General features: G+C 45.4%; 1 protein-coding gene across 1 annotated transcript in view; it reads right to left on the bottom strand.

Moving 5' to 3' along the window:
• WHAMM (WASP homolog associated with actin, golgi membranes and microtubules) overlaps window positions 1-21,819 on the bottom strand; it is a 60,756-nt gene extending 38,937 nt beyond the window's left edge. Inside the window, exons 1-2 of the mRNA XM_030189606.1 lie at window positions 21,137-21,819; window positions 5,767-5,940 (exon numbers count right to left, since the gene is read on the bottom strand). Of these exons, the coding sequence (XP_030045466.1) occupies window positions 5,767-5,940; window positions 21,137-21,685 (723 nt within the window). The 5' untranslated portion in view covers window positions 21,686-21,819. The remainder of the gene's footprint in view (window positions 1-5,766; window positions 5,941-21,136) is intronic.
• Between the last annotated feature and the right edge of the window lie 5,596 nt (window positions 21,820-27,415).

Genomic DNA, 27,415 nt, shown 5'->3' with positions numbered 1-27,415 from the left:
CAATCTCCACGGTTCTTCGGAGGATAACTCCAGAAGAAGAGGGAACCAGATCTGACGCGGCCAAAAAGGAGCAATCAGAATCATGGTGCCTCGGTCTTGCTTGAGTTTCAACAAAGTCTTCCCCACCAGAGGAGTGGGAGGATAAGCATACAGCAGGCCCTCCCCCCAATCCAGGAGGAAGGCATCCGATGCCAGTCTGCCGGGGGCCTGAAGCCTGGAACAGAACTGAGGGACTTTGTGATTCGCTCGAGATGCGAAGAGATCCACCAAGGGGGTGCCCCACGCTTGGAAGATCTGGCGCACCACTCGGGAGTTGAGCGACATGATCCTGCTCAATCTGTCGGCCAGACTGTTGTTTACGCCTGCCAGATATGTGGCTTGGAGCACCATGCCGAGACGGCGAGCCCAGAGCCACATGCTGACGGCTTCCTGACACAGGGGGCGAGATCCGGTGCCCCCCTGCTTGTTGATGTAATACATGGCAACCTGGTTGTCTGTCTGAATTTGGATAATTTGGTGGGACAGCCGATCTCTGAAAGCCTTCAGAGCGTTCCAGATCGCTCGCAACTCCAGGAGATTGATCTGTAGACCGCGTTCCTGGAGGGACCAGCTTCCTTGGGTGTGAAGCCCATCGACATGAGCTCCCCACCCCAGGAGAGACGCATCCGTAGTCAGCACCTTTTGCGGCTGAGGAATTTGGAAAGGACGTCCCAGTGTCAGATTGGACCAAATCGTCCACCAATACAGGGATTCGAGAAAACTCGTGGACAGGTGGATCACGTCTTCTAGATCCCCAGCAGCTTGAAGCCACTGGGAAGCTAGGGTCCATTGAGCAGATCTCATGTGAAGGCGGGCCATGGGAGTCACATGAACTGTGGAGGCCATGTGGCCCAGCAATCTCAACATCTGCCGAGCTGTGATCTGCTGGGACGCTCGCACCCGCGAGACGAGGGACAACAAGTTGTTGGCCCTCGTCTCTGGGAGATAGGCGCGAGCAGTCCGAGAATCCAGCAGAGCTCCTATGAATTCGAGTCTCTGCACTGGGAGAAGATGGGACTTTGGGTAATTTATTACAAACCCCAGTAACTCCAGGAGGCGAATAGTCATCTGCATGGACTGCAGGGCTCCTGCCTCGGACGTGTTCTTCACCAGCCAATCGTCGAGATACGGGAACACGTGCACCCCCAGCCTGCGAAGTGCCGCTGCTACTACAGCCAGGCACTTTGTGAACACCGTGGGCGCAGAGGCGAGCCCAAAGGGTAGCACACAGTACTGGAAGTGACGTGTGCCCAGCTGAAATCACAGATACTGTCTGTGAGCTGGCAGTATCGGGATGTGTGTGTAGGCATCCTTCAAGTCCAGAGAGCATAGCCAATCGTTTGCCTGAATCATGGGAAGAAGGGTGCCCAGGGAAAGCATCCTGAACTTTTCTTTTACGAGATATTTGTTCAGGGCCCTTAGGTCTAGGATGGGACGCATCCCCCCTGTTTTCTTTTCCACAAGGAAGTACCTGGAATAGAATCCCAGCCCTTCTTGCCCGGATGGCACGGGCTCGACCGCATTGGCGCTGAGAAGGGCGGAGAGTTCCTCTGCAAGTACCTGCTTGTGCTGGAAGCTGTAAGACTGAGCTCCCGGTGGACAATTTGGAGGTTTTGAGGCCAAATTGAGGGTGTATCCTTGCCGGACTATTTGCAGAACCCACTGATCGGAGGTTATGAGAGGCCACCTTTGGTGAAAAGCTTACAACCTCCCCCCGACCGGCAGGTCGCCCGGCACGGATACTTGGATGTCGGCTATGCTCTGCTGGAGCCAGTCAAAAGCTCGCCCCTTGCTTTTGCTGGGGAGCCGCGGGGCCTTGCTGAGGCGCACGCTGCTGACGAGAGCGAGCGCGCTGGGGCTTAGCCTGGGCCGCAGGCTGTCGAGAAGGGGGATTGTACCTACGCTTGCCAGAAGAGTAGGGAACAGTCCTCCTTCCCCCAAAAAATCTTCTACCTGTAGAGGTAGAGGCTGAAGGCTGCCGGCGGGAGAACTTGTCGAATGCGGTGTCCCGCTGGTGGAGATGCTCTACCACCTGCTCGACCTTCTCTCCAAAAATATTGTCCGCACGGCAAGGCGAGTCCGCAATCCGCTGCTGGAGTCTATTCTCCAGGTCGGAGGCACGCAGCCATGAGAGCCTGCGCATCACCACACCTTGAGCAGCGGCCCTGGACGCAACATCAAAGGTGTCATACACCCCTCTGGCCAGGAATTTTCTGCACGCCTTCAGCTGCCTGACCACCTCCTGAAAAGGCTTGGCTTGCTCAGGGGGAAGAGCATCAACCAAGCCCGCCAACTGCCGCACATTGTTCCGCATGTGTATGCTCGTGTAGAGCTGGTAAGACTGGATTTTGGCCACGAGCATAGAAGAATGGTAGGCCTTCCTCCCAAAGGAGTCTAAGGTTCTAGAGTCTTTGCCCGGGGGCGCCGAAGCATGCTCCCTAGAACTCAGCCTTCTTTAGGGCCAAATCCACAACTCCAGAGTCATGAGGCAACTGGGTGCGCATCAGCTCTGGGTCCCCATGGATCCGGTACTGGGACTCGATCTTCTTGGGAATGTGGGGATTACTTAGTGGCTTGGTCCAGTTCGCAAGCAATGTCTTTTTGAGGACATGGTGCAAGGGAACAGTGGACGCTTCCTTAGGTGGAGAAGGATAGTCCAGGAGCTCAAACATTTCAGCCCTGGGCTCGTCCTCCACAACCACCGGGAAGGAGATGGCCGTAGACATCTCCCGGACAAAGGAAGCAAAAGACAGACTCTCGGGAGGAGAAAGCTGTCTCTCAGGAGAGGGAGTGGGATCGGAAGGAAGACCCTCAGACTCCTCGTCAGAGAAATATCTGGGGTCTTCTTCCTCTTCCCACGAGGCCTCACCCTCGGTGTCAGACACAAGTTCACGGACCTGTGTCTGCAACCGTGCCCGACTCGACTCTGTGGAGCCATGTCCACGATGGGGGCGTCGAGAGGTAGACTCCCTCGCCCGCATCGGCGAAGCTCCCTCCGCCGACGTAGTCGGGGAGCCTTCCTGGGAGGCGACGGCAGCCGGTACCGCACGCGGCACCGACGCCGGAGACCTCACCTCGGGCGATGGGCCAGCCGGCGCCACGCTCGACGGTACCGGTGGCGCAAGCACCGCCGGTACTGGAGGGGTAGGGCGCAACAGCTCTCCCAGAATCTCTGGGAGAACGGCCCGGAGGCTCTCGTTCAGAGCGGCTGCAGAGAAAGGCATGGAGGTCGATGCAGGCGTCGACGTCAGAACCTGTTCCGGGCGTGGAGGCTGTTCCGGGCTGTCCAGAGTGGAGCGCATCGACACCTCCTGAACAGAGAGTGAGCGGTCCTCTCGGTGCCGATGCCTGCTGGGTGCCGACTCCCTCGGCGACCCAGAGCTCTCGGTGCCGACGCGGGGAGGCGACCGGTGTCGATGCTTCTTCGACTTCTTCCGAAGCATGTCACCGGAGCTCCCCGGCACCGACGAGGAGGACGTAGAATCCAGCCGTCGCTTCCTCGGGGCCGAGGTCGAAGGAGGTCGGTCTCGGGGAGGCTGTACCGCAGGAGCCCTCAGGGTAGGAGGAGACCCACCCGAAGGCTCACCGCCACCAGCAGGGGAATGGACAGCCCTCACCTGCACTCCTGACGATGCACCACCGTCCGACGACATCAGCAGACGAGGTCCCGGTACCACCGACGTCGATGCAGTCGCCCGATACCTTGGCGCCGATGCAGAGGCCCGATGCCTCGATGCACTCGATGCAGTGGCGGCCGAGGAAGATGGTCTGGACGCTGACGACGTCGATGCACTCGAAGATCCCGGTGCCGATGCCGACGAAGAGCCCGAGAACAACACGTTCCACTGGGCTAATCTCGCTACCTGAGTCCGCCTTTGAAGCAGGGAACACAGACTACAGTTCTGAGGGCGGTGCTCGGCCCCCAGACACTGAAGACACGACGAGTGTCGATCAGTGAGCGAGATTATCCGGGCGCACTGGGTGCACTTCTTGAAGCCGCTGGAAGGCTTCGATGTCATGGGCGGAAAAATCACGCCGGCGAAATCAAAATCCGAAATGACGGAAAAAGAGCACCAAAAATTTTTAAGGGAGAAAATCTCGACCGAGGCCGAAAAGAGGCCTACCCCAACGACGAAAGAAAACTTATCGGGGCAAAAAGCTGGAAGTACGGGAAGGGGTTGACACGAAACCCGGGGGGGGGGGTTTCCGGAGCACTTCCCGACACTTTTAAAGACTTTTCCGAAGAAAAAAACACGTCAAAATAAATTTGGACGCGCGAGGTCGACTTTCCGGGGCTCGACACGGCGAAACACGACCGTACCGAGTGCGGACAAAAGAAGACTGGCCGGCTCGAGGCGGTTTCGGGCGGGAAGACGGCCACTCATGCGCGGTGCGCGCGGGCGCGCGAGGACTAGCAAAGGACTTTGCTAGAGAAGTTTCCGATTGGAGGGGCTGCCGTGGACGTCACCCATCAGTGAGAACAAGCAGCCTGCTTGTCCTCGGAGAAATGTGGGATACAAATGCAATAAATAAATAAAACATCACTTAATTGGACTGATATGTTTCCCCTGTGGTTTTTGAAAGCGCCAATTTTTCACCCTACTCTTTGTTTTGTTTTTGCATGTTACACTTAGGCACGCCAACTTACACCAGCTATTGACCTGCCTAAGTGGACACGCCATTTATATAGCCTGACTATCCACAACCCTATGGGCTTTGCAAATAGCTGATGTTTATGATTTGAATATGATTTTGCACAACGGGGTCCAGTCCCATGGGAACAGTCCACTGGATTCAGATACAGATCTCCTGCCTGATGAGTCCTGCAAGCCTTAGAAGCTGAGATGAATGAATAGATTGGACTAGGTCAGAGGTACTAAGAAAGGCCTGTATGATGAACACAAAGCTGTAATTTAATAAATGAAAAACAAAAATCAGTGACCCGGCGCACCCACATTTCAGCGGCTGCCTGCATCAGGAGTATGGTAACATCGCATGTGAACACTTTATACCTTTCAGGAAATCTAGACTGCCCCTATTTGACTGACTGTACATTTGTCCTTTAGATTGTAAGCTCCTTGAGCAGGGACTGTCCTTCTATGTTAAATTGTACAGCGCTGTGTAACCCTAGTAGCGCTTTAGAAATGTCAAGTAGTAGTAGTAGTTTTATGGTTGCCCTTAAGCAGTTTATCAAATAAAATAATCTTGAATCTCTGAATGGGCTTCTTCGCATTCAGCACATGCTAATCAGTAGACCACTGTGTAAAAGAAGCCTAAAATATCCGAATAAGTTGCCACAGTGTTTAAAAGTATGCAGTTAATGTACTATAAACATCTTGAGGAGCCCTTAGTTTCTGTAAAGTAGTTAACATTGATTAACATATTTAAAGCACTCCAAAATGAACACAATAGTATGCAAACAAAAATGTTCAAGCTAGAGATGAGCGTGTGCATTTCATATGCAATTATGGAATAATTCAAGACAAAGGTGGCTATACATAAGAAATAAATTCCAAGTATTGTATGCTTTGCTTAGACAAAGCAGATACCTGGACCTCAAGCGCTAGTAGCATCTGCGAAAAAAAAAGTTGCCCAGTGTTAAGAATCAAGATTCAATTAGACGCATAAATCACTTTGACTGTAATTGGTGCCTATCTATGTTGTGAGCAGCGTCAGTGAGGCCCATCAAAGAAAACCATATTACAAAAAACATGCCAGAAGACTTACCAGGATTTCCAGCTTGTATAATATTGCAAGCTCTCGCATATCTCTGAACGGCTGCAGTAAGTATTGATAGAACTCTGTTGCTACGGTAACTAAGTCCTCGTATGCTTCATCTTCCTCTTCATATAACTGCATTAGGGCCAACATGTTGTCAGTATTTTTATGCTGATGAAGAACCTAAAACAGAGATATTTCTATGTCAATGCTGCAAGATTAATTAGGACAAGGCGAGATGTCTAGCATCACACATCGGCCTTCCTAAGTTATCTATTTGATCTACATGATCTCTTGGACTAGAATAATTTCCTTACGGTCTCTTCCAATCACCAGAATTTGAGTATTTTTTTTTTTGTTAAATTTGTACCCCGCACTTTCCCACTCATGGCAGGCTCAATGCAGCTTACATGGGGCAATGGAGGGTTAAGTGACTTGCCCAGAGTCAAAAGGAGCTGCCTGTGCCTGAAGTGGGAATTGAACTCAGTTCCTCAGGACCAAAGTCCACCACCCTAACCACTAGGCCACTCCTCCACTTGCCATTCTGCTTTGTTTTATGGCAGTTTGGGGGGGAATTCTATTCCCCAATGACTTAAGGGTAGGGTATGTTTTGCTAGATTTAGGAAGGGAATCAAACCCCGACCCTTTACTCAAAGCTTTTGGGAGCTAATCTTTCCTTTTTACCCATCATTGACCTGTTACGTTGGCTTATCATATGCACATAAACTTTTTGCTGACGTTATTTATAATTTTTTTTTGTCCCATCTTGTTCATTTTTTTTTTATTAAATGTTTTATGTTCTTTTATTTCATTGATTTAATACTGTAAAACTACCTGGTGTTAAAGAAAAAGTGGTCTAGTAAGTTAAGTTAATCAACTAAACTAACTTTGGTTGATAGTCCAAGAGGTCTTTAAGGACTCAGTAAAAGTTTCCCAATGGGCACCCCAGGTCACCACTGTGAAACTATGGCTGTCACATACTTCAACACTGCATATCCCAACACTGCGTATCCTGTAAAATAAATATAAGGAGCTAAGACCTCAATGGCTACTAGGTAGTCCTCAAAAAGCTCTCACCTCCAAATCAAAGTATTAAAACATTAACAGGGTAACTGTAGAAGGCATGTCTGTATGTAAAACAGTCCTTTACATACAGAAACAGCTTTTTTCTAAAACTGTCTGGACAATAGGCACATAAACTTTTACATGCTAGAGATGGGCCTCCCGCTTAGTCACCTCTCCCCTCTCCAATCGGTTCAAAACTCTGCTGCCCATCTCGTCTTCCGCCAGGGTCGCTTTACTCATACTACCCCTCTCCTCAAGTCGCTTCACTGGCTCCCTATTCGTTTTCGCATCCTGTTCAAACTTCTACTAACCTATAAATGTACTCACTCTGCTGCTCCCCAGTATCTCTCCACACTCGTCTTTCCCTACACCCCTTCCCATGCACTCTGCTCCATGGATAAATCTTTCTTATCTGGTCCCTTCTCCACTATTGCCAACTCCAGACTTCGCGCCTTCTGTCTCGCTGCACCCTACGCCTGGAATAAACTTCCTGAGCCCCTACGTCTTGCCCCATCCTTGGCCACCTTTAAATCTAAACTGAAAGCCCACCTCTTTAAATTGCTTTTGACTCGTAACCACCCGCCTCCACCTACCCTCCCTCTCCTCCTTCCTGTACACATTAATTGATTTGATTACTTTATTTTTGTCTATTAGATTGTAAGCTCTTTGAGCAGGGACTGTCTTTCTTCTATGTTTGTGTAGAGCTGCGTACGCCTTGTAGCGCTATAAAAATGCTAAATAGTAGTAGTAGTAATGGGCTGTCATTTCCAATGAAACAACATAGGACATGTTTGTTGACATTACCAAACAAAAACAAGCAGGAAAAACACGTTGTGTTTTTGGCACTCATCGATAATGTGCACTATTTGGAAGTGGTGAACACTATCCCCCGCTTCTAAAAAAAAAAAAAAAAAAAATCGCCAAAAATTGCAACACAAATTTAGACGCGTTCCCGATTCACGTGCTATTTAATAGAATAACGAGCCAGTGTCAATAATTGGCTTAACAAGCAATTATTGGTATTAGATTTAATTGGTATTTACTCACGTAAATTTAGGTGCAGGATCCATGCCTAAAATTTACACGGGGCAAGGAAATGGGAGGATTATGGGCATTTCGAGGCAGATCGGGGGGTGTGGTTTTGAGTTACACATGTAACTGTAGAATAATGGTGCTCTGCACGTAAATTTAAGCACGGGCATTCGCACATTTTCGTTGGTGCAAACGGGAGCACCTAAATGGCAGATGACTTTTAATGTGAGCAAGTGCAAGGTGATGCATGTGGGAAAAAAGAACCCGAATTATAGCTGTCATGCAAGGTTCCACGTTAGGAGTTACGGACCAAGAAAGGGATCTGGGTGTCGTCGATAATACACTGAAACCTTCTGCTCAGTGTGCTGCTGTGGCTCGGAAAGCGAATAGAATGTTGGGTATTATTAGGAAAGGAATGGCAAAACAGGTGTGAGGATGTTATAATGCCGTTATATCGCTCCATGGTGCGACCGCACCTCGAGTATTGCGTTCAATTCTGGTCGCCGCATCTCAAGAAACATATAGTGGAATTGGAAAAGGTGCAGCGAAGGGCGACTAAAATGATAGCGGGGATGGGACGACTTCCCTATGAAGAAAGACTAAGGAGGCTAGGGCTTTTCAGCTTGGAGAAGAGACGGCTGAGGGGAGACATGATAGACACATCCCCTCTCCCTCCACTCTCTCAGTTGATAACAGCCTCATCGTCCCCGTCTCATCTGCCCGCAACCTCGGAGTCATCTTCGACTCCTCCCTCTCCTTCTCTGCGCATATCCAGCAGATAGCCAAGACCTGTCGTTTCTTCCTCTATAACATTAGCAAAATTCACCCTTTCCTCTCTGAGCACACCACCCGAACTCTCGTCCACTCTCTCATTACCTCTCACCTTGACTACTGCAATCTACTCCTCACTGGCCTCCCACTTAGCCATCTATCCCCCCTTCAGTCCGTTCAGAACTCGGCTGCACGTCTTACCTTCTGCCTGGACCGATATACTCATATCACCCCTCTCCTCAAGTCACTTCACTGGCTTCCGATCAGGTACCGCATACAGTTCAAGCTTCTCCTACTAACCTACAAATGCACTCAATCTGCAGCCCTTCCTTACCTCTCTACCCTCATCTCCCCTTACGTTCCTACCCGTAATCTCCACTCTCAAGACAAATCCCTCCTCTCAGTACCCTTCTCCACCACCACCAACTCCAGGCTCCGCCCTTTCTGCCTCACCTCACCCCATGCTTGGAATAAACTCCCTGAGCCCATACGCCAGGCCCCCTCCCTGCCCATCTTCAAATCCTTGCTCAAAGCCCACCTCTTCAATGTCGCCTTCGGCACCTAACCACTATACCTCTATTCAGGAAATCTTGACTGCCTCAACTTGACATTTCGTCCTTTAGATTGTAAGCTCCTTCGAGCAGGGACTGTCCTTCTTTGTTAAACTGTACAGCGCTGCGTAACCCTAGTAGCGCTCTAGAAATGTTAAGCAGTAGTAGTAGAGGTATATAAAATAATGAGTGGAGTGGAACAGGTGGATGTGAAGCGTCTGTTCACGCTTTCCAAAAATACTAGGATTAGGGGGCATGCGATGAACTACAGTGTAGTAAATTTAAAACAAATTGGAGAAATTTTTTCTTCACTTAACACGTAATTAAACTCTGGAATTCGTTGCCGGAGAACGTGGTGGAGGCGGTTAGCTTGGCAGAGTTTAAAAAGGGGTTAGACGGTTTCCTAAAGGACAAGTTCATAAACCGCTACTAAATGGACTTGGGAAAAATCCATAATTCTAGGAATAACATGTATAGAATGTTTGTACATTTGGGGGAAGCTTGCCAGGTGCCATTGGCCTGGATTGGCCGCTGTCATGGACAGGATGCTGGCCTCGATGGACCCTTGGTCTTTTCCCAGTGTGGCATTACTTATGTTCTTAAATTTATGTACGACCTCTCTGCTTAAGTGTTAATTCTACAAACCGTGCCGAAATTTAGACATGGCTTATAGAATACTGCTTAAGCGGGGGTGTTTTTGGTCCCAATTGTTTTTAGGCACCATATATAGAATCTAGCCCTATGTGCAAAAAGGGCACACTCTTTCCCACTAGTGGAACCACCATGAATGTGCAAACTCGGCAAAAGTGTGTGCCCTCTTTCCACATAGTGTGCACTAGTATTGGAAGCTGATTACAACAAAACCAGAAAAAAAAATAAACAAAATTCCTGTAAATGACATGAAACAGAAATTTTCTGGCTGCCCATCCTTAACAGATCAAACTCGGGTATACATTTAAATTAGCACGTACCATATAAAAACGAGTTTATCTTGTTGGGCAGACTGGATGGACCGTTCAGGTCTTTATCTGCTTTCATTTACTATGTTACAATGGGGTTCATTTTCAAAGCACTTAGACTTACAAAGTTCCATAATAACCTATGGAACTTTGGAAGCCTAAGTGCTTTGAAAATATGCCTCCACGTAGCCTTATGTGAATACCTGCCACGTATGCATTATCTGACATGAGTAGAGGAATTCCCAGAAGTGGGTTGAAAAGGATCAGTTTTATGCAAATACTTTATGAAATATGTAATTATGTGCTTAAAGAAGCCAGGACATATGTACTAACCATCAAGAGTAAATGCTGCAGGTACCTTCAGTGGAGTAATATTCAAAGGCAAAGTACGTGCATACTTTTCCTTTTAAATCGTGTGCATACCTGCCATGTAGCCTGCATTAGGATCACCCACTAAAGGAGAACTGTCATTAACACAGAATGCATCAGCTATACGAAGGAAATGTACAGCATAGCTTCAAAGTATTTTGTATTTACCCCACTAGCAGACAGCCAGTCTACGAACAGATACCATTGGCAACACCAATCATGCAGGAACTGGATGGCTCAGGGACATTTTGACAGACTATCACCTTTGGAGCACCAGTTCAAAATTAAGCTAAGGTGACACATGTGAAATGTGGTCTTGGTCTAGTCTCGGAGGCAACAGCAGAAACATTCTACTGCACAGCTCATTACTGACTTGTGACGAGGACATGAGAGAGAGAGAGATCGGTCTTGCTCTATTCACTGTAATGGTGTCATTTTATCTTTCAGCGTAGTTCTTGCTGCTTTCTCTGAAGTGTAAATAAGCAGGAAAACAGGCATGCAAGTATAAAATATGATACCACCACTTCAATAATACTATACAGCATGTGATCTAAAATAATATACAATGCTACATATTTACAGTGGCATTTTCGATAAAGCATCCAAAAATTGAGTGGTGAACATAACTATTTTGGAACCTAAAAATGTCTTATCTTTTTGGTTTGAAAATCACCTCTCTCCTAGACATTTTGTGCTAAGTGCATTCTTCTTTTGGAACCATTTTGAAAAATAAAATGTCCAAGAGAAAAACCCCCCAAAACCAGCCATTGGGATATCTAGGGGCCATCAGTTTTAGTAGACTGGCCACACAGACATCACAACAGAGCAGTGAGACACCCTTGGGGCACTACAGTAGATTTCACATAAAAGGTCCCAGGTACACATTTATTTATGCATTTTTGTATCCCACAATTATCCAAAAAACTTTCAGTTCAATGTGGCTTACAATTTACATTTTGGAGGAGTTACAATAGTGTTGTGCAATGTGAAGAAGGCATCTGTAGCTCATGTGGCTATTCATAAAGTTTTTGAAGAGATACATTTCAAGATGAGAAGGTATGGTAGCTTTTGCGTTCAGCTGTAGAGTTTTGGAATTCGCTCGGATGAGGGAAAGGTGAGTAGTGGAGTGCCTCAGGGATCGGTGCTGGGGCCGATTCTGTTCAATATATTTGTGAATGACACTGCCGGAGGGTTAGAAGGTAAAGTTTGCCTTTTTGCGGACGATACTAAGATTTGTAACAGAGTGGACACCCAGGAGGGAATGGAAAACATGAAAAAGGATCTGCAGAAGCTAGAAGAATGGTCTAAGGTTTGGCAATTAATATTCAATGCGAAGAAATGCAAAGTGATGCACTTAGGGAGCAGAAATCCACGGGAGACGTATGTGTTAGGCAGGGAGAGTCTGATATGTACAGACGGGGAGAGGGATCTTGGGGTGATAGTATCTGAGGACCTGAAGGTGACGAAACAGCGTGACAAGGCAGTGGCCATAGCTAGAAGGTTGCTAGGATGTATAGAGAGCGGTGTGACCAGCAGAAGAAAAGATGTTTTAATGCCCCTGTATAAGTCGTTGGTGAGGCTCCACCTGGAGTATTGTGTTCAGTTTAGGAGGCCGTATCTTGCTAAGGATGTAAAAAGAATTGAAGCGGTGGAAAGAAAAGCTACGAGAATGGTATGGGATTTGCGTTACAAGACGTATGAGAGACTTGCTGACCTGAACATGTATACGCTGGAGGAAAGGAGAAAGAAACAGGGGTGATATGATACAGACGTTCAAATATTTGAAAGGTATTAATCCGCAAACGAACCTTTTCCGTAGATGGGAAGGTGGTAGAACGAGAGGACATGAAAAGAGATTGAAGGGGGGCAGACTCAAGAAAAATGTCAGGAAGTATTTTTTTCACGGAGAGAGTGGTGGACACTTGGAATGCCCTCCCGTGGGAGGTGGTGGAGATGAAAATGGTAACGGAATTCAAACATGCGTGGGATAAACATAAAGGAATCCTGTTCAGAAGGAATGGAACCTCAGAAGCTTAGCCGAGATTAGGTGGCAGAGCCAGTGGGGGGAGGTGGGGCTGGTGGTTGGGAGGCGGGGCTAGTGCTAGGCAAGACTTCTACAGTCTGTGCCCTGAAAATGGCAGATACAAATCAAGGAAAGGTATACACAAAAAGTAGCACATATGAGTTTATCTTGTTGGGCAGACTGGATGGACCGTGCAGGTCTTTTTCTGCTGTCATCTACTATGTTACTATGTTTGCTCATATAGTTTTTGAAGGGTAGATTTGAAAGGAAGTTGACAAAACTTTTGTGATTAGCTTTAGAATTTTTTGAAGAGGTAGGTTTTCATTTCATTTCTAAATTGGAAGAGATTTGTGATGCTTCTTATGGTTTTTGGTATTGAGTTCCACAATTTGGAATTCCGATAGCTAAATCCTGCTGTTTAGATAGTTTTGTAGAAGTAGGTAGTTTCTGTTTACTGGGTTGGCATTTCTTGGGTGCCATTCAAATAGTATCTTGAAGATTAGGGTGCTCACTTTGAAAAATATTCTTGCCTTGACTGGTAGCCAACGTAGTGTTTCAATAAGGGGTTGCACTTTCGTATTTCAATTTCTTGAAAATCAGTCTTGCTGCCGTGATTTGGCATCATAGCTCCCTTATATTGTATGGTGAGCCCTCCAGGAGCAGAAAAATACCTCCTGTACCACAATATACACCACTACAATAGATCTCAAGCTTGCAGGTGTCACCTAGAAGTAGGTATTTAGTGTAGATTGGAGGGCTCACATGTTCCAGCACAAGTGTACCAGTTAGAGTGGGTAATGGGCCTGGGTCCCCTTCTCTACATTCCACTGCACTAGGCTACTCCTGGGACCTATTTGCTGCTCTAATAGGAACAGCCATCATATCTGAAGTTGTCATAGTACATATCAAGTTCTGGCACATCTTAGGGGGCTGGGAGGGGGTCAGTGGCCAGAGGGGAAGAAAAGGGAGGGCTATGTCTTAATCCCTCCAGTGGTCATCTGGGGCACCTTTTGGTCACTTAGCTGCAATTGAAACAGGTCTAGCCAAAAATGTCTTAATTTTGCCCCTCAACATTTTCATTTTTTTTCCTTTATTGCAGAAAAACATATTTTGGGACCACCTATGTCCCACTCCCAAACTTGCCCCCAAGAAATCTGGATTAACTGTGGAACAAAACATCTAAATTAAGGGTGTCAAAAATTGCAACTTTGACAATTTTGAGAGAAAAATGTCTGTCACTTTATGACTTTTTTTGGATGTTTGTTTTGAAAATGAACCCCATAATATGCTCAAATAAACATATTTCATCAGTGTTCTCTCCCCATTAACTGTCTGTAAAGCAAAGCATCTTGAACTGTACAATATCTGCAGCCTGCTTGCAGTTTTGCTGCCTTCCACAAATCAGAAGAATGCCAAGACCCGTAGCGCCTTGCCCTCAGAAACTGCCCTCTTCTCTTGCTGCCACAGAATATCACTGATCTGGGGGGCGGGGGAGGAGAGAATGCTGTAAAATGAATGCAGTTAAACTGTCTCTATAGCAGCATTTGAGCATGGAGGAAATCAGCTTACAAAAACAGTATCTCCTTCAATCTACTCAAAACCAGTTTCCAGTCACTGGAGTATTTTGATTGTGTAAAAGTACAAGTGTGACACAGACAGAATTCTTTTAATGTGAACGAAAAATGAGACAAGTTAGGCTACGTTGGCGTCAATGTTGTATATTTAGCCTGCTGTCTGAATAACATTTAGGATAGCCTTCTCTGTCCTCCATTGTCTGGAGAGCTCTGGGATTGCCCTGGAAAGGAGAAAAAGGGATGGTACGATACAGACGTTCAAATATTTAAAAGGTATCAATTAGCAAACAAATCTTTTCCAGAGACGAGAAGGTGGTAGAACTAGAGGGCTTGAACTGAAGTTGAAAGGGTGCAAACTCAGGAATGTCAGGAAGTATTTTTTTCACCGAGAGAGTGGTAGATGCCTGGAATGCCCTCCTGCAGGAGCTGGTGATGAAAATAGTAACAGAATCAAAAATGTATGGGACAAACACAAATGAATCCTGTTTAGAAGGATCAAATCCAAAGAAACTTAGGGGAGATTAGGTAGGAATGCCAGTGCTGGGCTGACATTTACAGTCTGTGCCCTGATGGAGGCTGAATTGGATTTGGATGGGCCGGAGTGGAGCTTATTGGGGGCTTTGACAGCAACTTCAGAAATTTTAGAATAAGGCCAGTGCCAGGCAGACTTCTACGGTCTATGCCTTAAAAATGGCAAGGATAAATCAAGAACAAGTATACATACCATATGTAATGAATTTATCTTGTTGGGCAGACTGGATGGACCGTACAGGTCTTTATCTGCTGACATCTACTATATTACTATGGAACTCCTCCCATATGAGAAAAGGTTAAAGAAGTTAAAGCTCTTCAGCTTGGAAAAGAGATGACAGAGGGGATATGATTGAGGTTTATAAAATCCTGAAGTGGTGTAGAACAGGTGAATCGATTTTTTTACTCTTTCAAAATGAAAGGAGTGGCCTAGTGGTTTGTGTGGTGGACTTTGGTCCTGGGGAACTGAGTTTGATTCCCACTTCAGGCACAGGCAGCTCCTTGTGACTCTGGGCAAGTCACTTAACCCTCCATTGCCCCATGTAAGCCGCATTGAGGCTGCCATGAGTGGGGAAGTACGGGGTACAAATGTAACAAAAATAAAGACCAGGGGCAATGAAATTACATGGGAATATTTCTAAAACAAATAGGAGGAAATAATTTTTCATTTAAAGAATAGTTAAGCTATAGAACTTGCTGCTGGAGGATGTGGTAACAGTGGTTAGCGTATCTGGGTTTAAAAAAGTTTTGGAGAAGTTCCTAAAGGAAAAGTCCATAGCCTGCTATTGAGATGGACATGAGGGAAGCCACTGCTTGCCCCAGGATTGGTAGCATGGAATGTTACTACTAATTGGTAGGGTCTTTTACTAACGCTTAGCTCAAGTTATCTGCAGCAGGGCCCATAGGAATAAAATGGGCCCTGCTGCAGATAACTCAAGCTAAGCTTTAAGACCCCCTGGGTTTCTGCCAGGTACTTATGACCTGGATTGGCCACTGTTGGAAGCGCGATACTGGGCTAGATGGACCACTGGTCTGACCAAGTGTGGCTAGTCTTATGTCTAAGCTTCCAACTACTGGCCCGACATTTTTAGGATAGCTCCTAAATTCAAAGAATTTGTCAAGGCCTGCTATAGAGTTTAACAAGCCATTCACTCTGGAATTCCGGTCAAAGTTAATCCAAAACTGGGGAATCAGAGAACTGAACAAATTAGGTCATTTGTTTAAACAAAACATTGTGTTTTGAAAAACAGGAGAAATGTTTAAATTAACCCAGACTATTATGGCTACTGATCAAATGGTGATTACTATAAATCATTTCTATAGCGCTATGAGTCGTACGCAGTGCTTCACAATTGAACATGAAGAAAAGACAGTCCCTGCTCAAAAGAGCTTACAATCTAAATCAGGACAGACAGGACCAATAAGGATAAGGGTAGGACAGACAGAAGAACACATAGGGAAAGGGACTATTGAAGAGAGGAAGACAAGATAAAGGTTATGAGCAAGTGACAAGTTAGGAGTCAAAAGCAGCATCAAACAGGTAGGCCTTTAGCCTGGATTTGAAGGCGGCCAGGGATGGAGCTAGACGTAACGGCTCAGGAAGCCTATTCCAGGCATAAGGTGCGGCAAGATAAAAGGAACGGAGTCTGGAGTTAGCGATGGAGGAGAAGGGTGCAATTAGGAGAGATCTGCCTAGTGAACGGAGTGATGAGGGGTATAAATATCATAAATAAAATAAATCTTATATAAATCTTCTCACCCTTGTAATTTTTTTTTTTTACAGATAAACAGAATCTAACACATAATCCAAAGTAAAGTAGTTTATTTCACTAATCTGTGCAACACATTCTACATTTTCAACAAGAACAGTTACAGAAATATTTTTACTAAGTAACTAGTAATAAGAAATTGAAAAAAGTCTTAACTGCATATGTGGCTGCTCCTTTGGTCAAACACACACACACAAATCATTAAAGACATTTACTAACTTTGTACAGCGGGATAGTGCAGTTTTTGTATATTCATTACAGCAAAAAAGCTCAAGCTCTTTCAAGTTGGCTACGGATCATTTGTGAACTGCAGTCTTCCCCTCTTGCCATAGATTTGCTATTGGATGCAAGGCTGCGCTTTGCCTGGACCCCTTGAAGACAATCACTTTCTTCTTTTTAAACTACTCCCACTGTTACTTCTGCTTTGTGCTTAGGATCATATTGATGAAGGATAAAAACTTGTGCCCAAGTTGGTAGCCTGCCTCTCATCCAGAGGAGCTGCTGCATGAGGGAGAGCAAGGGAGCCTTCCTGGAGGTTCCCAAACTTTCTAGTGCAACTTGGAGGTCTTGTGCGCACATCAGTCACAGGCACCACTGGAACAGCTCAAAACCGAGCAGCCTCTGTGGCGCGTTGCCACAGGTGTGCAGCCGTATGGTGTGACCAAAAGGGCATGCCAAAGGGGCACACCCTGCCCCTTGGGAGCCCGTTGAAGTAAATTTGACATCATGGGGAAAACCAGAAGGCTCAGCCTAAGGTAGTAGTAACCAAGTTCTCCTCTTCAAGGCCCTATGGATATAAACTATTATGTCTGCTAGTAGCCAAGGGGATTGTCTCATCAGCTCGTAACCTTGGGGTCATCTTCGACTCCTCCCTCTCCTTCTCTGCACATATTCAGCAGACTGCTAAAGCCTGTCGTTTCTTTCTCTATATCACCAAAATTCGCCCTTTCCTTTCTGAACACACTACTAGAACCCTCATCCACACTCTTATCACCTTTCGTTTAGACTATTGCAACTTGCTTCTCACAGGTCTCCCACTTAGCCATCTCTCTCCTCTTCAATCTGTTCATAATTCTGCTGCACTACTAATATTCCGCCAGTGTCGTTATGCTATTAGCCCTCTCCTTAAGTCACTTCACTGGCTTCCTATCCGTTTCCACATACAGTTCAAACTCCTCTTATTGACCTATAAGTGCATTCACTCTGCAGCTCCTCAGTACCTCTCCACTCATCTCTCCCTACATTCCTCCCCGGGAACACCATTCACTGGGTAAATCTCTCTTATCTGCACCCTTCTCCACTGCTAACTCCAGACTACGTTCCTTTTATCTTGCTGCACTATATGCCTGGAATAGACTTCCTGAGCCGGTACGTCAAGCTCCATCTCTGGCCGTCCTCAAATCTAGGCTAAAAGCCCACCTTTTTGATGCTGCTTTTAACTCCTAACCCTTATTCATTTGTTCAGAACCCTTATTTTATCATCTTCACTTTAATATTCCCTTATCTCTTGTTTGTCCTGTTTGTCCTAATTAGATTGTAAGCTCTGTCAGCAGGGACTATCTCTTCATGTTCAAGTGTACAGTGCTGCGTACGTCTAGTAGAAATGATAAGTAGTAGCAGTAAGTAGTAGGGATTTATCCTCTTTTCCTAAAAGGAGCTTCTATTAGCTGGCAAGGTCAAAAGCAGAGAAACGCAGGAACAAAACCTCTACATATGTGCAACAAGAGTCAGAGAGAGTAGAGAATGAAACAAATGTTGATCAGCGCTGGGGATGAGGTCTTCAAATATTTATTGAAAGCACTAGGGAAATTTCTACCGAGATTGCTGTTCACTGATCTTTTTGAGTATAGCGCTTCTAAGCTCTCATACTATGGTTCATTTTTACAGTACTGAAGACGTGTGATACAAATCAAGGTAAGGTATACACAAAATGTAGCACATATGAGTTTATCTTGTTGGGCAGACTGGATGGACCGTGCAGGTTACAATCATGGGGCTCATTTTCAAAGCACTTAGCCTCCCAAAGTTCCATAGGTTTCTATGGAACTTCGGAAGGCTAAGTGCTTTGAAAATATGCCTCATATGTTTCTATGTATTGATCATTCAGGACCCCTGATGAAGGCAGAATTGCCGAAACACGGCCTGTGTTGGGTCAATTTATCAGAATTTATCTATTTGGGACAATAAACTTTCATCTTGCTCCAGTTGACATTGGGTGTGTGGCATATTCCACCTCTATGTTGTTGCTGTGATGTTTTGCGGAAGATTATTTCCATTTGGGGGTGGGGGGAGGGATCAATAGCAGAACAGATCTCAGACCTCCACACCTATTCCTCTCCAAGCAGTCAGGCGGCATGCAGGAACAATCCCTGGTTACTTCTGCCCCACAGACTGCCAACTTCAAAATGACATCTCGACCACTGGCAGTGGTCTCACAGCTCCCTATTAGGCCGCTTGTCTCTAGCAGTAGCATAATTATTCCTGCCCCATAGAAAAGAGCATTCCATATGGCCCCAATCTGTGTATTAGGCACAAGCTTATAAAAAACTTTCAGGCAGAAACATTTTTTTATTATGGCAGGACGCTGATATGCACTTTCCCTGCATCTCGGGGAACACTTGTTTCACAGCAAATTATTATTCACGATTATCAAAATAGCAAAGTCTCAGTTCTGATGATCCATTACCTTTAATGTCTAATATAACAATGTCATAATATTCATTCCTTACAAATCTAAACTGACTGAAATCACCAACGAAATCAAGATCAGCTTGAACATCATGGACTCTTGGGCAAATGCATTTCAACTAAAACTAAAAGAAAAAACACACAGTCTCATCCTCTCATCCCTACACAGCACAGACAACCCCACTATTATCACAGCCTGAAAATCCTCGGCATTACAATGGACCGCAACTTAACACTAGAGAGCCAAGTGACATCCACAACAAAGAAAATATTCCACTCAATGTGGAAACTCAAATGCGTGAAACAATTCTTCCTGAGGGGAACATTTCGCAACCTGATACAATCAATGGTACTAAACCATGTAGACTACTGCAATGGAATTTATGCGGGATGCAAAGAACAAACCTTAAAGAAGCTTCAGACTGCTCAAAACACGGCAGCTAGGCTTATCTTCGGAAAAACGCGATTTGAAAGTGCAAAACCCCTGCGCGAAAAACTACACTGGCTCTCAATCAAAGAACGCATTGCTTTCAAAATCTGCACTCTGGTTCACAAAATTATCTATGGTGAATCCCCGGGATACATGACAGACTTGATCGACCTTCCAACTAGAAACACATCTGAATCAACACAAACGTACCTAAATCTGCACTACCCAAGCTGCAAAGGACTCAAATACAAATCAACTTACGCATCCAGTTATTTCTACATAAGCACGTAACTGTGGAACACATTACCAAAAGCCTTGAAAACTACGAACGACCACCTAAACTTCCGGAAAACACTAAAAACTAACCTGTTTAAAAAGGCATACCCTACCGAACCAACAAAAAATGTCTGATCTTTGCAACACAACAAAACTAAAGAACGTAATGGACATAACACAACTCTTCCGCTGTACAATTCCTTAGTGTGGCTAAGCCACATGAACTTTATCTTACCACATCATCACTTTGTATTTGTTTACACCGGAGTCTGTAACACCTCTCCAGTACTATGTAAGCCACATTGAGCCTACAAATAGGTGGGACAATGTGGTATATAAATGTAACAAATAAATATGATGCGACTCATTTTAGACCTATTAGACAAAGTTATGCAGGCCGGTCGGCCCGATATTCAGCCACACCCGCATAACTTTTATGCGGCCCTGGCTGAACATAGGCCGGACCTGCATAGCTAGGTGTCCAGCCCAAAAACATCCACAGTACTCGGTGCTGGTGCCTGGCCATGGCCTGGCACTGAAAACTGGGGAATAAGTTGGCTTGCAACGATCAGTGACTATTAGGGGGATAGTTTTTAATAACATGTTTAATCTCATTCCAGAAAAGAATTGCAGTTAATTGTATCAACTATACGTTGGATCCCCAACTCAAGATACTGGGGATAATTTTTGACAACTTTCTTACTTTTGATTACAAGGTTCAGGCACTCACCACAAAAGTATTTACGCTGATTTGGAAACTATGGAAGGTTTAGAACCAATTTTGATCCAGAATATTTTCAGATAATCACCCAAAGAGGAATAGCCTAGTGGTTACAGCACCAATCTTGACATCCAAAGGTGGCCTGTTCAAATCCCACTGCTGCTATTTGTGATCTTGGGTAAGTCACTAACCCTACATTGCATCAATATTAAATTGTGAGCCCAACAGGGACAGGAAAATACCCAGTATACCTGAATGTACTTGAGCTGCTGCTAAAAAAAATGTGAGCGCAACATCCAAGTAAATAAATACATGGCTGATGGTATGAACACAGGATATCATGAGGTTTCGTTTTTATGAGCAAACTAAGTGTGTTCAGAAGATGCTAGATCTCTCTCTCCCCCCTCTCTACCTACTTTACCAAAGACTCCCCTTTCACTATTGCTCATACTCGAGCCCTTGGAACAGCAGGTCCCAAAATACAGTGTGAGCACTGAACTAGGCCGCAGAGCAAGGAAGACGACTGCTACCTGACCAAGCCACTGAAGTAAGGCCAAGTGCATTATGGTACTTGTAGGCCTGCCCCCCCCACCCCACCCGAGAAGGAAGCCGCTCTGTACCCTGCGCAGGGTCTCCTTCGCCTGCCTCACTCGCTCCTCCAGCCGCTTCCTCCTGAACTCATGCAGGCTCTCGAAGTATTCCTCCGTGTCCTCGGCGAAGAGCACGTCCAGCAGCACCTTCCGGCCACAGGCCTCGGCGCTCAGGTACCGCTCCAGCCCACCACAGGACACCTGCACGTCCTCCTCTCCCTCCTCCAGCCCGCCGCTCCCGGGGAACAGCAGGCTCCAGAGGCTACCGGCCGCCAGCGGCTCGGGGAGGCGGGGGAAGCAGGGCTCTAGGGCCGGGGCGAGCGCCGCCAGTTGCCGGTGCAGGCCGCGCAACTCCGGCCCCGAGAAGAGAGTGGCCCAACTGCTCCGCTGCTGCTCCCCACCCGGCTCCGTCGGCCTCCGCTGCCTCTGTCGCGTCCGGTCGTGACAGGTAACGGCGAACTTGCTCTCCAACTCGTTCCAGCCCACCAGGAAGCCCAGCTTGCTGCGCTCGGACTCTTCGAAGGCGTGCGGCCGAACGGCCACCCAGCCCTCCAGGCTGTCCATACGCTCGCACTCCATATCAAGCTCGGCACTGCTTTCCCTTGTGTTTAGTCTACCAGGATACCACAGCGGCCCAAAGCCGCCATTTTCTATACTACTAGCAGTAGACGTAATTTGTTTGACAGGACGTTTTCGGGATCTTGGGTTGTGGTGGGGCAATTCGATCCTCCTTGAATCTGATTGGCTGTTCGTGGTCCCGGGCGGCGGTGCAACTCGATCTTCCTTGAACTTGATTGGCTATTTTGGGCCGCAGGTGGTGGTGTAATCCGATCTCCCTGTACGTAAGTGACGTGATGACTAAGACGGGAGGGAGGGCAGCAGAAGGGTCCGGCGTCGCGCGACTTAGTTTTGGTGCACCTGACCTGGCACTTGGCAGCACAGAGCAGCTTCACGTGATTAGTGAAGGCCAGGTGCAGGGATCTCTATAACTGATGGGATTGGCCTCCTAGGTGCTTAAAAGCATAACAGCCATCCAGTACGCTTTTAAAGTACCCAAACGTTTGGAAATCTAGCGTAGGTAGGAGGATGAGTTTTGAAGTACGGTGGTACTGCACTTCGATTTATTATATAGGTCCGAGAAAGGCTAACACTGTAGTTACTCATTCCATTGTATCGGAATATACAAAAGTGTGACTGGGGGCAAATGGAATGTCAAGTAGTAGTAGGAATGGAATAAAACTCGGCATCTGAGGAAAAGCAATAAAAGAACAAATCAAGTTCAAAAAAGGGCACAGTGTATTGCTACGGGAAAATTTGATTTCTGCTTTTGTATGTGGCACAGACACTTCCAGATTGTGAGACAGAAGTTAAGGAATTCTTCCTTCAAACTGCCTGACCTTGACCTCTAGCCCCCCTCCCAAAACTGTTGCCTGCAACTGCCCAACTAACCCCCCAAACTACAACCATGTTCACAGTTCAAGTGTATTTAATATATATAGCAAATAATAAAACATCTAAGCAGTTTACATTCTAAAATCAGATCTGGGGTAGGAAAATTGGTGGAAACACAAGGTAAGGATCAAAAGTACATGGTGGGAGTTATAAAACTCCAAGAGGAGGAGAGTAAATCAAAAATTAAAGTAAAAGAAAAATATAGGATAGGAAAAAACATGAGGTTGGGAAGGGAAGTGAAAAAAAGAGGGTGTGATGGGGCTGACCTGCTGTTTGGGCAATGGAGAAATATTAAAATCAGTAGGAGAATAAAATTATGATCGTTGGGACAATGAAGGAAAAGCTTTATGGAAAAAATGGGCCTTTAGAATAGCTTTAAATCTTAAAATTGAGAGTTCAGATCAGAGTTGAAGGGAAATATTGCACAGAGAGGGAGAGACTACTGAAAAAGGTGGGGTTCTAGAAAGATGTGAACACACCTAAAGGAAAGAAGGGACAACCAAAAGGTGCTGTCGAGAGGAATGTAGTGTATGCATCAGTGAATAGGGTATGATGTGTTTGAACAAGAATAGCGGAAGATCGGAATGAAGATTTTGAAAGGTGATAATACTAATTTTAAAGAGAATCTGGTATTGAACTGGATGCCAGTGTTCTGCATGAAGAAAGGGGGAAATACTGTCAAATTTTTGGCACCATGAATCAATTTAACTGCTGTGTTTTGGACTAGCTGTAATCCACAGAGCTGATATAACAGAAGATCACAAAGAAGGGAGTTACAATAATCAAGTCAAGAAATAACCAATGATTGAACCAGAAGCCACAAAGAGGATTTATCAAAAAGTGATCTAGCTAGATGTATTTGATGGAGCACAAAGAAAGGCTTCTTGACCATTGAAGAGATATGTGACTTAAAACTGAGATGATTATCAAGAAGAACCCAAAGGATCTTAATTTCTTCTTTAACAGGAATAGATATTCCTGAGAAAGAGTTGAAGTGAAACAAGAGGAGCACAGTGATGGAAAAAACAAAGCAGTAGTTTTCGAGGAGTTTAGTTTCAACCTATGAGAGGAAAGCCAACCATGTAATGCCCCACCCCCAAACTTCCCCTTGCAACTATCCCATCACTCACAAATGACCATGTCTTTTTCTTTGCCGTTATCTATACTATAAAACCTACTGACCAAATGTTACAGCTTTCTCATTGGTTGCTATGTGTACTGCAATTATATCTGTTGTCCCTAATTGCTAGATTAAGGTTCTGGCACACTAGGGGCATATCTAGGGTTCAGATGTTTAGGGACACCCTCTCAGTTATGCTGAGGAGTTTAGGACTGCGGCATATTTCAGGATGGCTAATGTGGACATTTTACAGAGTTTAAAATCTTTCCCCATGTGACTGGTACAACTAGCAGCAGAAACTGTGGATAGGATTTAGCCAATAGGATGGCACAGGAGATGGAAACAGTGGAAGGCAGCTGAAATCACAGACTGTGGGTGGGATCCAGCCAATAGGAAGGTTGTGGATGCAGAGCACTGGAATGCTGTTCAGATCACAGAAAGAGAGGAAATGAGCCAGGGAAAGTTCTTATGCTATAGAAGTGAGTTTTCTGCATGGGTTGATGGTGAGGGGAATGGGGGGGTGGGGTAGAAATAGAAATAAAGACCCCCCCCCCCCCAAAAAAAAAGTCCAAGTTCATTTCTATAGGAGAAGCAGTTCCAACAGCTGCAGCATGCAAATACCAGTTCACTGTAATGCAGTAATTAAGGGACTGTACCTTTCACAAAGCATTTCCCTTTCATCTCTTGTCCTTCTCACAGATGCTCAGAGAACCAACACTATAGGTATGGTTTGCCTGGTTACTTTGGAAGGGTGACAAAGTGTAAGGAAATCATACTGGAAGTCAGAACTAGGAGACCAATTCAGCATTAACACCTACAACATTTGAAGCGCACTGCCCCCACAGGTTCACTCCAAGCTATGGCTGTACCAACACAGATCTAAATACACACACACACACTGGTTCAGACCATGGTCCATCCAGCTTAGTATCCTGCTTCCAACAGTGGTCAATGCAGGTCACAAGTACCTGGCAGAAGCCCAAATAGTAGCAACATCGCAGGGCAAGCAGTGACTTCCCTATGTTTATCTCAATAGAAGACTAAGGATTTTTTCCTCCAGGAACTTGTCCATTCCTTTTTAAACCCAGATATGCTAACCGCTGTTACCACATCCTCTGGCAATGAGTTCCAGAGCTTAACACACATTCACACACAAACAAAATAGAGATATACATACAAATAAAACAGATACAAAAGAGGTAAGTGCGCATGCACACACACATATCCCCCCCCCCCCCCCCCCACCACCACACATACAGGAAATAATTTCATGAGCCATGCTCTGCATGCTGTCCCCACAGGCTTTACTGATAGCCTCTGAGCAAAACCTTTAAGACTACTTTGGAACTCTTTGCCAGATGAAGATGAAGCTCAAGAGGGATTGTTTGAGCTTTATTACATGTGATATACTACTACTACTACTATAAATCATTTCTATAGCGCTACCAGTCGTACGCAGCGCTTTACAATTGAAAATGAAGAAAAGACAGTCCCTGCTCAAAAGAGCTTACAATCTAAATCAGAACAGACAGACAGGACCAATAAGGATAAGGGTAGGACAGACAGAAGGACACATAGGGAAGAGAGAAAGACAAGATAAAGGTTACGAGCAAGTGACAAGTTAGGAGTCAAAAGCAGCATCAAACAGGTAGGCCTTTAGCATGGATTTGAAGGTGGCCAGGGATGGAGCTAGACGTAACGGCTCAGGGAGCCCATTCCAGGCATAAGGTGCGGCGAGACAAAAGGAACGGAGTCTGGAGTTAGCAATGGAGGAGAAGGGTGCAATTAGGAGAGATTTGCCTAGTGAACGGAGTTCCTGGGAAGGAGTGTAGGGAGAGATGAGGGTGGAGAGGTAGTGAGGGGCTGCAGAGTGAATGCACTTATAAGTCAATAAGCGGAGCTTCAATTTTATATGGAAATGGATAGGGAGCCAGTGAAGTGACTTCAGGACTTCACAGGAAAGAAAATAGACATTTTTGTTTTCTTTTTCTTATAATTATTTTATTTCAAAAGGATACCTTGCTTGTGCTTACTTTTAAAACTGTTTTTACTGAATGACAGCGATTTTAGGTTTTAAAACAAAAAGAATAGACCACCTCCTCCTCTTTGCTTTTAGCTTACATAAGAATGCAAGAGCTGGCCCCACTCCTGTTTTCAAGAGAGATTGTGCCCTAAAAGGCTGAAGTGAGACAGAAAAAATGCCAGGGGGTCTGCTTTTGTAGGAGCCAAGATGTTTTTCTCTGCAGACCCTTCGAAAGGCAGAATGCCGTTGCTTTGTGCCTCCCCCCCACTCTCTCCTAGCTAGCAGCAAAACTCATGGAGAGAATCACAGCTCAAACTTAAAATAGATTAACTTAAAAAGTTACAGACATGCCAACTTTCTTTTTTCCTTTTCATTGCTTTTACTTTAAATGAAAAAGTGGAATGGCAGAATAAATGCTTTTCTATAGGTATTGTTTTGCCCCCTTTTTCGGCAGTTCTAAAGGAAAAAATAATCTGGTGTTTGCTTTTTTCACACTCTGTGTGAGATCAGTTTACAGTGTAATCTCAGCTTGCCCCAATCTAAACTCCTATTATTCTGTTTTGTCCCTTTTGCTGTCTGTTAAGATGTTTTAATGTGTATTGCGCTGACATTGTAAGTAGCATCTCTGTTAATTAGATATCAAAATTTTACTGTGCTGCAGTATGTACTGTTATATGCGTATTCTGCACTTGTAATTGTTTATTGCCTATGTCCAGGTTATACTATCTGTACACCCTTTTGGATGAATGTCTGCAAGAAGGCGGTAAAGAAATCCGAATAAACAAATAAACTATGCCTTTATGTGCTCATATAGTAGCAACTGAAGATAAGGAGCTGGTATCTGAAGCAGAAGTTTCTGACATACACCTACCCCCAGATTCTATACAAGGTGCGGTGAGCAGCACGCGTTAAATTGTGCATGCTGCCAATTTACTCACACTACTCAAAGAGCCAATTAGTCATGATAAATGGCCAATAACAACCAATTATCATCACTAATTGGCAATAATTGGAATTTACGCGCTCTTCTTTTTAAGCGTAGTCTAAAAGGCATGCATAAATTTTAGCATGCATAGCTGAAAAGGGGGCATGGCTGGCGGGAGTGTGGGCATGTTGGGGGTGTAAATCACGTACACGCGTTTTCACTGGCGTAAATGATGGCACCTAAGTGTATGTGCATTCCCCTGGCCTATGCGCTATTCTATAAACTATGCCTTACTGTAGATGTGGTTTATAGAATAGAGCTGCACACATTATTCTGATGCGGCTACATTTAAGATGCCTTATATAGAATTTAACCCCTAATGGATTGCAGATTGTTTTCTGGAACACAGGAATTTGAAATAAAAAAAATCACTATGATTGTTTTGAGCCACAGACGTTCCAATTTTAACCAGAAGAATTGTGCTTATGCACAAAATCTCTTCTTTCTCACAGTCCCTAAGACAGAAGTGTGCCCAGAAAGATACAGTAAAACATTTGTGATTAATTTAAGAAAGGGAAACTAGGTTTACACAAAGTTAAAGCTTAGCTTGAAGCCCCTGCATCATACATATGTTGCTGTATGTGACATTCTCCTTGGTGAGTCTTGAGCATGTGTAAGAGAAGGACAGTTAGGGCATGGCTATATTTGTCCCTGTTTCTCACTGCTGGCATACCATTATTTGAGGGCAGGGACTGGCTAAAATTATCTAGCACAACTTCCAGAGCCAAC

This window comes from Microcaecilia unicolor, chromosome 1, assembly GCF_901765095.1.
Source record: "Microcaecilia unicolor chromosome 1, aMicUni1.1, whole genome shotgun sequence".
Classification (NCBI taxonomy): Eukaryota; Metazoa; Chordata; class Amphibia; order Gymnophiona; family Siphonopidae; genus Microcaecilia; species Microcaecilia unicolor.
Note: the sequence above shows the minus strand (reverse complement) of the source record. Positions and strands in the feature narration are given on the sequence as shown.